Genomic DNA, 12,619 nt, shown 5'->3' with positions numbered 1-12,619 from the left:
ACTCCAGTAGAAGATATACAAATTTCAAGGTTACAATGGTCTATATGCTAGGGGTTGTTGGAGGGTGGGGTGGCAAAATCATTTTATCTGGTTGGCCCAAGGAACTTCAACCCGACACTATCCAGTGTAGCCTAGCACATCTAGTGTAAGCTAGTTTAGGAGTCCCTACACTAGACTAACCTATACCGTCTATGGCATGCTTTTGTGCTCTGTATTGTTGCCATAATAAAGTACTTTGTTGTATATATGGTTGGTTGCTGATGATTCATGTATTTGCATTGCATTGTTTTACTCTTCAGTCACTTTAAATGCCACTGCCACATGTCCAGAAAGGGAGGCGATGCAGAGATTTGCCCACAGGCAGAACATAGGTTGTGTTGTATTTGCTTCCCATGGTACAGACATGCTGTGGCAGGTATACTCACTATAAGGGTGCATTCACACTGAGTAAACGCTAGCTTATTCTGAACGTAAAACACGTTCAGAATAAGCGGCGTCTAAAGCAGCTCCATTCATTTCTATGGGAGCGGGGATACGAGCGCTCCCCATAGAAATGAATGGGCTGCTTCTTTCACTCCGTGCAGTCCCATTGAAGTGAATGGGGAGTGCCGGCGTATACGGCAAGCTCTGCTCATGCCGGAGTGTACACGCCGGCACTCCCCATTCACTTCAATGGGACTGCACGGAGTGAAAGAAGCAGCCCATTCATTTCTATGGGGAGCGCTCGTATCCCCGCTCCCATAGAAATGAATGGAGCTGCTTTAGACGCCGCTTATTCTGAACGTGTTTTACCTAAATCTTACACACTATGCATTTTGCAGATTATTAAAAATCAGATGTTGTAACTCCTAGTGTACTTTTTGTGCCATCCATGCCCAATCTGCTTGCCATCCATGTGTTGTTTCCTTTTGCATCATATTGCGGCCTTCTTTATTTTTCAGCTTCTCCTAACAGTGTCAAAACAGACTGCACACGGATGACGATCATATGGAACATGTTTTTCTTTCATTGACCAACAGACTTGAATAGCCGAGATCAGTATTTTTTTATTATTATTATTGTTTATTTATATAGTAACATTAATTCCATGGTGCGTTACATTTGGGGGTTACATACAGTACACAGAATATACAGGTAGATATAATACTAACAGTGATCGGCTGGCACGGTGGGGTAGAGGGCCCTGCCCGCAAGGGCTTACAATCTATGAGGTATACAAAAGAATAGTGATCGCCATTGCTATTTTCTCAGTCCCTGTAAAAACATGGACAGGTGAATGACTTGACTATATAGATAGGACATCAAATAGGAAAAGTTAGATGACCCCCTTATGCAACTCCAAGTCCTGTTCCGGATAAATGGTGCGTGTATGAGCCATATTTCCCGGACTGACCATGGCCGTGTGTATAACTGACTACGTCATAGTCAAGATATCCATCATGGCCAAATCTCCTCATAAAGCTCCATATACAGAAATATAAAAAAAGTTATGGGTGTCAGAATCTGGAAACTAAATATAGCTTTTCGTTACATGGGGACCTGAAACACGGAGACCCTGTCTCTTTAAAAAGCGGCTGAAACTTACTGACCCCATATACTATAATGGGGCCCGCCGGAGAAGCCCTGGGGCACCACGGGGACCGGACAGAAGCTGAGACACCGGAGCAAGGACTGAACAGGGACAGGAGAGTATACTTTGTTTTTTCTTTTCTTACTTTTCACCATCCTTAGCCTCTTGCCGCAATAATAAACTACTCTGGACAACGCTTTTAGGCTAAGGACCCACCGGACGTCTCGCAGCAATAAAGCGTTGCAGGTAGAGATGAGCGAACACTGTTCGGATCAGCCGATCCGAACAGCACGCTCCCATAGAAATGAATGGAAGCACCTGGCACGCAGACTTTGCCGGTGGCTTAACCCTCCGTGTGCCGGCCGCTTCCATTCATTTCAATGGGAGCGTGCTGTTCGGAACGGCTGTTCCGAACAGTGTTCGCTCATCTCTAGTTGCAGGAAAAACTGTGGCGGCAACGCTTCGTGGTTCTTCTCTAAGCGCTTTAAACAGAAAATTTGCAGAATTTTCCTCCGCGGACTTTCTGTTACAATTATATCTATGGGGAAACCGTCGGCGTTTCCGTAGGTATAATTGGCATGCTACAATTCCCAAATCCGTGCCGGTTTTGGAAATCGCGGTGTCTTTTTTTACCGCAAAGTGCTACGCTTTGCCCGTAATGTAAAACACCGCGATTTTTCCTGTGGCGGCGAATTGCAGCATTTCCGTCCTGTGGGGCCTTAAGGTGTTAACACATGTAAAAACGTATACATTGGGTATGGCCGTACCCGTGACAATCCACAGAATACAGGTAACTTGTTATTTTGGTTGCACAGCGAACGTCGTAAAAACAAAACCCGTGACACAAATGCACTTTTACTAAAATCGCCGCTTTCTAAAAAATTTCTTTGCAACTTCCCTGTACATTGTATGGAATATTTCTGGTATCACTAAAGTACAATGTGTCCCCCTCATACAGCTCATAAAGGTATGGCTTTTAGAAAGAGGAGGTCGGGGGGGTTAAAAACTAAACTTGAAAAATGGCTGTGGCGGTAAAGGGTTAAAGTTATGGAAACATGAGCGCACAGAGAGATGACAGGCAGCGGTGTGAACAGGAGCTGATAGCACAGCGCACCTGTCTCATACATGACCTAGTTTCTCTGACACCAGTCACGTGACCCCGCTGCCCCCTGCTGAGCCGCGCCCGACTCCAGTATCACCTCATACGCGGCCGCCCCTCCCCGCGCACTCACTGACTCAGGTCACATGACCGTCACGTGGCGCACGGGAGGCGGGGCTTTGGCGTCACAGGATCCGGCGCTCTGGTGACCGTTACGTCACCGGATTAGTAGCAGCGGGCGAGGCGGAGAGAAGTCACTCGTCAGTGCCGGGAGAGTCCTGATCTGACAGGTCGTGTCCGCCGTATCTGAGGATGAAGGTGTCCTGTGAGTCCGACGCTCAGGGCTCTCTGGGCCGAGCATGGAAGCAGATGTCGTGGCTGTATTACCAGTACCTGCTGGTGACCGCTCTCTACATGCTGGAGCCGTGGGAGCGGACCATCTTCAGTATCCTTTATGTTCTACTGCCTTCCTTCTGTTCGTTGTAGGACTACAGGTAGCAGCATGCCTAGGTGAGAGACTTGTATACTATTGTAGATAGGTCAGAGGTCGCACAGGCATGGCGGGCTAAGGTTATGTTCACGTTTGCGCTGGTGGCTCAGTGGTTAGCACTGCAGCGCTGGAGTCCTGGGTCCAAATCCTGCCAAGGACAACATCTGCAAGGAGTTTGTATGTTCTCCCCGTGTTTGTGTGGGTTTCCTCACTCACACCAAAGCCATACTGATAGGGAATGTAGATTGTGAACGCTATATGGGACAGTGACTGACAATATCTGTAAAGCGCTGCAGAATATGATGGTGCTAAATAGATTTGCGCTTGAGTTCTGCTCCGCCAACGGACACGTCTAGCGTGAAAACGGTGGGACCAATGGTCACTGACCCTGATGACTATAATGGAGTCCATCTGGTGTTTTATACTGAACCTTGTCAGACTTGCAGCACTTTTTGTCCGGTGGCCACTGTGACAGAATCTCCAAATGGAGACTCCGGTATAGATGTGACCCCGGCCTTAGGGGGTCATTCAGACATAAGGGGCAGATTCCGCCCCCTACATCTTAAGCAGACGGAAAATAACGAGAGGCAGAAATCATAGCAAGATACTGGAAAAAACTAAGTGCCAGCTTGTTCCTTCTGTGGCTGACTTAGCCGTGGATTCCGTGGCTTGAGACTCTCTGCCGCTTTGGTGCATTCATCTGAATGAGTATTCTGCCATGGGTAGCAGGCATCCCGCAAAATGATGAGGAATTCCTTATCCCCCTTGGGGTTTGTTCACACATAGGACTGATAATCAGCTGTAAATTCTGCCTCTCATTGTTTTCACTGGCGGATGGTGTCTTGTGTGGTCTTGCCATGGTTTCCACAGTAATTTTCCCACAGCGTGGGATTTATTCTTCATTTGAAGGGGTTGCTTGGGATTTGGACATCCTCACTTGTCCCTGGTGCTCTGCCCTGCTCCCAATCCCCTTTTCATCACATCCCAGGGATTGCATTACCAGAACTTTGAGGCTCATGTGACCACTGAGATCAGTCGGTGACCTCCACTGCTGCTGGTGGAGAATCGGTAACATATGTAATTCCACTGATTGGTCACATGGGCCTCAACCTTCAGGAGGTGCGAAGCCCTGGTACAGAATGAAAACTGGACTAGACCACGGAGCACCAAGGACAGTAAGTATGCCTTACTAGTTTTACCCTTTTACTGATTCCGAAAATCCTAGACAACCAGATTGTATCTGAGGCTAAGCATTGTGCAAACCCGCTGCACAAAACAGAGGAAACTTTCCGTTGCGGGTTCCACAAAGCTGGATTTTGTAGAGGAATCTGAAGCAGAAGACTGGATCACAGTTCTTGGAACCTTAGGCATTTAATGATTTTACGGTCCGCAAGTTGCTGATCAACAACATAGACACCGCAGATGCCCGTAAACTGCCACGCTCGCCCATAGAGTTCTATGAGCGAGTCCATGCAGTGCTGCAATTCACGGCCATTACGGACATGTTGTATAAATTGCAGACCACAGTTGCGGCCCGGCCACATCACTTATAAAATATCCGGTGGTGTAAGAGGTCGCATTGAATATAATGTGTCCGCAACTGAAAACCCTCAATTGTGGACTTGCATTACGGCCGTGTAAGACCAACCTTAGGGTCCATTCACACAGGAAAATGGTGAGGAATTTGGTGTGGAATTTTCCACGCTGGAAAAAAAAAAAGCCTCACATTGATTTCAATGGTTTCTGCTAGCGGAAAATTCCACTAGTGGGGGGGGGGGGGAGCTAGCAGAACCCATTGAAATCAATGGGAGGCGCTTTTTTTTTTTTTTTTCAGCTTGGAAAATTCCTCACCATTGCTCCATGTGAATGCACCCTTAGGTGTGTAAAAATAAGATTCCCATTGACTTCAATTACATTTTACAGGCGTATTTTTACACGTGTAAAAAAAATATCATTGAGGTCAATGGGATAGCAAAATTTAAAAGTGTAATTTTACTCTACAAAATAAGCTATCGTTTACTCAGTGTGAACTTACCCTTCGTGTGCGGCTCTCTGTAGTAGAAGCCGGGCAACTGAGCCATGACTGAAAACCGCCTGATATCTTCTGTGTATTAGTGAAAAGTGCACCCAATAACCACCAGAGGTTCTGACATGGTGTAGCTGTTTGGCGCGCTGCGGCTATAGATGGCGCAGGAATGTTGTGTGCTGCCATTGTCGGCTGTGTCGGTGCCCTTAGGCTGTGTTCACACCTACTATAGCTACATGACCAATTGTTGTGTTGCAGAAGTGCATGTGTTTTACCCGTATGAGAACAGGAAAGTTGCCGACTCTTCTATTTCAGGATTGTTGGGAAATATGGGTTTATTACACCCTGCTACTCTTTTACAAGGCAGTTTTTACATGTGAAACTTTTTTCTTTTTTTAATGTTTCACCCATGAACATCCCAAGGTCAGTAACTTCACTGCTGCACAATGGCAGTTCTCTGTAAAACACGTGCTTATTGCTTGTGCAACACACTGCCTGTGCATGTGAACCCAGCTTAAGGGCAGGGCAGGCCCTGGAACACTTCCTGTCAGCAGTCCCATTATGATCACCATCAGCTTGTCTGCAGATCTCATTCCCTGAAGCCACAGACAGAAGGAATGGTGGGCGACGAGATCCTCTGCTGGACATATATTGGCGACCTGATGGCTGACCACATTCTCCCCTATGCTCTCTGGTTAAAAGGATTGGGCAGGTTGAAATCCATCCGCTCAGTCCTTATTTTCCCCTCCTTCTACTTTCAGGCGGCTCCCAAGTGTATTAGATGGTCACCTGGTTCAGCGATCATTAATGTGTATAGTGGGCTTAAAAGGGAAAGTCCAGGACTATAATATCAAATGCTGTGTCCTCTTCACTACTTGTCAAGCACAGTGCTGTACATTGTATAGTGGGTGTGCTTGGTATTACAGCTAAGCTGCTGGTCATGTGATGTTACCTGTAATAGTAGTGTAGGGAGCTCAATAAAGTTAAAGGGATTCTACCATTAAAATCACTTTTTTTTTTTTGGTAGGTCACACGTAAGAATAGTCTTAAGAAAGCCTATTCTTCTCCTACCATTAGATGTCTTCTCTGCGCCGCCGTTGGGTAGAAATCCCAGTTTTTGTCTGTATGCAAATGAGTTCCCTCGCAGCACTGGGGTCGGTCCCCAGCACTCAAACAGCACTGGGGGCATCCCCAATGCTGCGAGAGAACTCTCAAGCACTGCCTCCATCTTCTTCAGGAACGGCCTCTCTGCGCCTCTTCTTCCGGAGCGGAGTTCAAAATTCTAGACCTTGGGCAGAGCCGACTGCACATGCCAGCAGCCACAAGAAAATGGCCACTTACACAGTAAGTAAGCGACCATTTTCTTGTGGTGTGTGTGCATGTGCAGTCTTCTCTGCCCAAGGTCTAGAATTTTGAATTTTGAACTCCGCTCCGGAAGAAGAGGCGCAGAGAGGCCATTCCTGAAGAAGATGGAGGCGGCGCTGGTGAGTTCTCTCGCAGCATTGGGGACAACCCCCAGTGCTGTTTGAGTGCTGGAGACCGCCCCCAGTGCTGCGAGAGAAATCATTTGTATACAGACACTGGGATTTCTACCCAACGGCGGTGTGGAGAAGACATCTAAAGGTAGGAGAAGAATAGGCTTACTTAACACTATTCCTATATGCGATCTACAAAAAATTTGATTTTAATGGTAGAATCCCTTTAAGTCTTAGATTAGTAGATTGAGGGGTTGTGAGCAGGAGACCAAGGGTTTCCTAGTGGTGTTCAACTTCTGCAGAACATATGGCGACACAGTAGCTCAGTGGTTGGTACTGTGGCCTTTCAGTACTGGCATCCTTGGTTCCAATCTGACGAGGTTCTGCATGGAGTTTGTGCGTTCTCCGTGCGTTCTGCGTGTTTCCGTGTGTGTTTTTTTTTTTTTTTTTTTTTTTTTTTCTTCGAGAGAATTTAGATAGAACCCTACTTGGGACAGAGAGTAATGACAATGTCTTCAAGGCTAAGGCCCCATGTGGCGTCCTGCAGCAAAAAGTGCTGCCGGAAACACCGCAGCGGCATGCGATTCTTCTTGCAGCATTTTATACAGAAAGTTTGCAGAGGTTTCCTCCACGGATTTTCTGTTACAAATACACCTATGGGGAAACCGACAGCTTTTCTGTAGGTATAATTGGCATGCTGCGATTTCCCAAACCGTGCTGGTTTTGGAAATTGTAGCGTATCCGCGCCATAGTTTTTACCGCATAGTGGACATGGGATTTGCTAGAAACCCATCTACTTTGCCCTGACTGTAAAACGCCATGGACAAATAGCGGCGTTTAAGTCCCGTGGAGCCCCGACTTAAGGCTGCATTCACATGTCTACCTGAAATCGGTGGCTGAAAAAGTCCCACATGCATGGTTTGTAGTCCGCCTGTCCGTTTTTTTTTTCGTCTTTCAATGGACCAGAACAATGTGAATTTAGTCTGAGCGCTGCAGGATTGGTTGACGCAATGTAAGAAAAAGACATAAAGAAATATGAGGTACAGAATCTTGGGGTTCAGCGCAGACCACGTAGTTTTATGTGTATAGTAGGTTATATTGTCGTCATGTGTTGGGTGCACTGCAGAGAAACAAGTCGGGTGTAGATACCGTGGCATATGAGGCTTCTGTGGGTAGGGTTGCAGTCGTAAACCCAAAACCACCATGACAGCTTGTGCTTTACTGCAGGTTGACTGATTTCCAAATAGTTGTGTAAATATCAGTTTTATGCATAAAATTGTGTGACCTCTTTTCGGCTGCATTGTATCTCTGGTGACTATACCCGAAGTCCTTTACATTGTAGTAGGAAAGTACACACCTAAATACTAGGAAAGTCTCGGAGAACCAGTGAAATCCCTGCTCTCCTGGGGAGGAGGACTGGTGATGTCATCACTGGTATTTCCTGTAGCAGAGGCCTCACTTACCCTCCAGTGCTCTTCAGCTACACTTCTAGGCTTTTTTCTTTTTTTTTTTTTTCTTTTTTGTTTTCTTGTTGTTCTTTCAGATATTCTTGTAAATTTTTTTTTTTTTTTTTTTTTTACAATTTTTATTTTTGTGGTTGCATAAAGTGTATTACACTTGTCGTTCATTGCACTTGCTGCAGTTTTAGTTCTGAGTTGCTCAGTGTTGGTGGTTACGGACTATAGGAACATCCAGAAAGCTCCTTCTGAGGCCCGGTTCACATCTGCGCATGAGAGTCAGATTGGGGAACCCCCAAATGGAAACCTAATCTGCAAAAAAAAGGGGTTTACTTCAGGGCTAGTTCACACGGTGCAAGCGGGGGTGGATTTTGACACGGAATCTGCCTCAAAATCCGCCCCCTCACAATACACGTCTATGTAGACCACTAGCGTTCTTTTTTCCGCTAGCGGTTTGTTCCCGCTCGTGGAAAAAAGAAGCGCGCTGCCCTTTCTTCAGGCAGATTCCACGGCTGATTCAGTCTCTGTGTCGGCCTCACAACAGCACCATCTGGACTGGGCCCATTCATTTGGGCCTAATCCGGAGTGGAAAGCTGCGACAGAATATGTTCACTCGGAACCCCCGTGAGAACTAGCCCTTAGGAAACCCGCGGACTCCATAGACTATAATGGGGTCTGTGTGGTTTCCGCACAAAGAGTACAGCGAGAAAAGTGCGGCGAGGGGAACAGAATGGCCCGGACGCAGATGTGAACTGGGCCTGACACTGTGAACGGGCTGTGGGTAATGTAAACTTGTCCTGAGTGTTTTGCCAACATAAAGATTGCTCTATGATTTTAGGTAAAGTCTGGACAGGTAGTGACACAATGTCTTATATTGTGAGTGTAAATAAAGGCTGCAGAGCAATCCAACAAGTTTCGGATTACCTTCATAGCACCTTCACAACAATGTAAAACATTTTGAGTGACTTGGGGTTGTCAGTGGGCTGGTTTGGTATCTCATTGCTTTGTATGACGTTGTCCCTGGTGTTCAGGGGGCCGGGAGATACTGTGATGGTGCTCAGACCTCGCTGCTCCAAGGGCCTTATTTACTTAAAGAATTTGTGAAGGTTTGGGTTTTTTTGTTTTTAAAATGTAGATTGTGAGCCCCATATAGGGATCACAATGTAAAAAAAAATTTTTTCCTATCAGTATGTCTTTATAGAATGAGAGGAAATCCACGCAAACACGGGGAGAACATACAAACTCCTTGCAGATGTTGTTCCTGGCGGGATTTGAACCCAGGACTCCAGCGCTGCAAGGCTGCAGTGCTAACCACTGAGCCACCGTGTTGCCCGTAATTAGTGAAGATTCTTGGCATTGTGGGGTTGAAGTTATGTGATGGACCACTGTACTTTGTTTTATGGCACTACATCTTAAAACCTCTCCTGCCTCTTAATATACTCTGGGGTCTGCAGAGACCCCCCAATAAAATAGCAATTCTAGTTCGGTCTCAATGAAACTGCTGGACAAACAAACGCCCAATGTAAAAAGGATGTGACCTAAATAATCGCCATTAGGCGTAATAGAGGTAAAATGCCCGATTTGTTGCAATTTTGATTTTGGGCATAATGGCCCAACCCAACTCTTCAGTACTTGCTAAGCACAGGACTGTACATATGTGCAGCGGCTTCTCTTGGAATTGAAGTTCAGCCCGCGGAGGCCGCCTCAGGTTCCAGTCCAAAATATGGGTAGCTGCGACTAGATGCTGGTGCACTGCACCCTCGTCCAGTCGCGCACTCCGCTTCGGATTAGGCCCAAATGAATGGCCTAGTCAGGAGGGAGTGTCTTCAGGTGGATGTCCGGCAACTCCGCCTGAAAGATTGAGCATGTCGCTGCTTTTTCCAGGAGCCAGAACAAATGGATCCCAGAAAAAAAGAACTGACCGGCTCCCATTGATTTCAATGGGAGCTGCCTTTTTGGTCAGGATTTTGAGGCGGATACGGCCTCAAAATCCTGACCAAAAAAACCCAGTGTTGAACTTGCCCTTACAGGATTGGTCTCACAATCTGTGACTTCATAGATTTGGTGTGGTAAGAGGGTAAAGAAAATGCGACCCAAGTATGGAACATCACGTATCAAGGATATAACAGACTGGCACGGGATCATGTGACCAGTTCTTGACGTGCCTTACAGCAAACAGTATATTAACACTATTCATAATTTCTATATACTAGACTGATATAAAACTGTATATAATATTGTTAAATTCCTTAACCAATTCTCCTTAGACTCCATGTTGGTCTCCATCATCGGAATGGCGTTGTATACAGGATATATCTTTATGCCACAACACATCCTTGCGATTTTGCACTACTTTGAGATTGTTCAATGACACAATGCGGCCCTACACGGCAAGGGCTATAAGGACAGAAATCAGTCATTGGGCATTTCTGGTGTCCGACTGGAACTTTAGAAATTGGCATCACCATGTCAAGCTTAGAAGATGCCAAAATTGGACAAGAACGATCTCTAGTGACACTGCCGCGGCCTTTCTGCTTTTGGCAAGGTCATTGAAGCTCTCTTCTTTAAAATATCCAACCCTCGTGTGCAAGCATCTGGTGGCAGTACCCAAGAGCACTGCTATGTCATCCTGGCAGGGCTGTGGGCAGTATTTCCCGTGTGCCTTTTTTTTTTTTTTTTTTTGGAAACCATAGCTATTTTAATGTTGCACTGTATATGTATTTTTAGTTTAACTTTTGGTTGCTTAATAATTTTTTTTTAATGGCCTAGTTCACATGAAGCAGTTCTTGGTGTGTGCACAGTCTTAGGTTCTCCTTCTTGTGTGACTGAACCTCGTCTCACTTGGACATACGTCGTAACATGTTTGTACACAGAATTTTGTTATTATAGCGCAAAACCAAATGCAGCACCTCCGTGCACCGTTCCTCTATGCTAAAATTAATATTTTGTGACCTAGAATAAAACACATTTTCCTAAAATGTTGTCTGTGTGATGTGTGGTTAAATTTAAAAAAAAAAAACGAAAAAAAACCCCCCAGAATTTATTGAGGGTGTTTTGTTTTTTTTTTCTACTAAGAGCCTATTCAGATAACTGACATAGTCATTAGGGCAAGTTCACATGGGGTTTTTTGGGCCGGAACCTGAGGCAGCGTTCCAATCCAAAATACAGGTAGCCGCGACTGAATGCTGGTGCACTGCGTCGGCATCTAGTTGCGTGCTCTGCTCCGGATTAGCCCCGATGAATGAGGCTGAATCGCGAGGTGTTTCCACCTGAAGAGTGAGCACCTCGCTTCTTCAAAAAACACCTGACCGGCTCTCATTGATTTTGCTGGGTACCGTATTTTTGGTCAGGATTTTGAGACGATACAGCCTCAAAATCCTGACTCAAAATCCTGACCAAAAATCTCTGTGTGAACGTACCCTTAATGTGTTGTCCCTGATTAAAAACTACATAATTAATTTTATTATTGAGGGGCTGTTGCAGATCAGTCGAACACATAAGAAGAAGCTGAGGAGCCAGTTCTCCAAACCCCTTCCCCTCTGCATGGTACCAGAGTGCCTCAGCTCACCTTGGAAGAACACTTCTGTTTTTTCATTTCATTCCCCCCCCCCCTCTTTTCCACTGTGAAACAGTACAACATCATGCTTGGCACCAGGTAATTTTTTTTAAGGACCTGCTATCTGTGTTGCATGTCCAAAGCTGATTGGTCGTCAGTTAGAAGACAACCAGCTACACGAAGCCGAACCCAACAGTCCATCTGGTACTAGTGGAAAGGTAGTAATCAATGAGGAATACAATAGATATAGCAATGTAAATATACTCCAGACACAAGAAGATGCCAAGGTGATGGGTATATCAATATGGTGTGTACCAGATAGAAGGTGGACTGATATGGGTGCTGAGCAAAAATTTGGTAAGGCTGATGGAAGAAAAGGATCTCTCAAAGGCTGAAGCTCCACATAGTGAATCCTATATGCACATTGTAGAAAAATACCTACAGTGGGAATGTTGTGATTTCTAAAACTGTTGCGTTTTTAAAAATCACAGTATATCACTTACCCTCGGTTCACATCTGCATTTGGTAATCCGGTCGAGGATTCTGCACGAATACCGAACGCATTTGCAAGAGGTGTGCAGTGAAAGCACATGGACTATAATGGGGTCCGTGTGCTTGCAGCAAGATCTCCGCACGAGTCATGCGGACAGGAGAGTAGATTGTGAACTACTTTCCTGTGCACATGTTCCCTGCGAAGATCTCTCAGCAAGTACATGGACCCCATTATAGTCTATGGGGTCCATGTACTATCACTGCACACCGCTTCAGTAGTCCCTTCAGGGGGGTCTCCATGCGGATTCTCCTGAATGGATTACCGACGCAGATGTGAATGAGGCCTTATACCTACGGAAATGCTGAAGATTTCTGTAAAGGTATAATTAAAGCAGTAAGTCTGCAGAAGAAAACTAGAGACTTCGGGAATCGTGCTGCAGGAAATAAATGCAAT

The 12,619-nt window shown here is 45.7% G+C and overlaps 1 protein-coding gene across 1 annotated transcript; it reads left to right on the top strand.

The window, feature by feature from the left end:
• Positions 1-2,846: 2,846 nt before the first annotated feature.
• On the top strand, positions 2,847-11,115 carry SPTSSA (serine palmitoyltransferase small subunit A). Its single transcript, XM_075281032.1, has 2 exons — positions 2,847-3,114; positions 10,385-11,115. The coding sequence occupies exons 1-2, from the start codon at positions 2,982-2,984 to the stop codon at positions 10,486-10,488; spliced, it is 237 nt and encodes a 78-aa protein (XP_075137133.1). The 5' UTR covers positions 2,847-2,981; the 3' UTR covers positions 10,489-11,115.
• Positions 11,116-12,619: the final 1,504 nt, after the last annotated feature.

The sequence above is a fragment of the Leptodactylus fuscus genome, chromosome 7, assembly GCF_031893055.1.
Source record: "Leptodactylus fuscus isolate aLepFus1 chromosome 7, aLepFus1.hap2, whole genome shotgun sequence".
Classification (NCBI taxonomy): Eukaryota; Metazoa; Chordata; class Amphibia; order Anura; family Leptodactylidae; genus Leptodactylus; species Leptodactylus fuscus.
This window is presented reverse-complemented; position numbering and strand designations above follow the sequence as displayed.

Bases quoted from the DNA above. Each gene is read 5' to 3' on its own strand.
- SPTSSA (XM_075281032.1), top strand. From the start codon at position 2,982: ATGAAGGTGTCCTGTGAGTCCGACGCTCAGGGCTCTCTGGGCCGAGCA. The intron at 3,115-10,384 runs GTATCCTTTATG...AATTCTCCTTAG, and splicing joins GTGGGAGCGGACCATCTTCA to ACTCCATGTTGGTCTCCATC.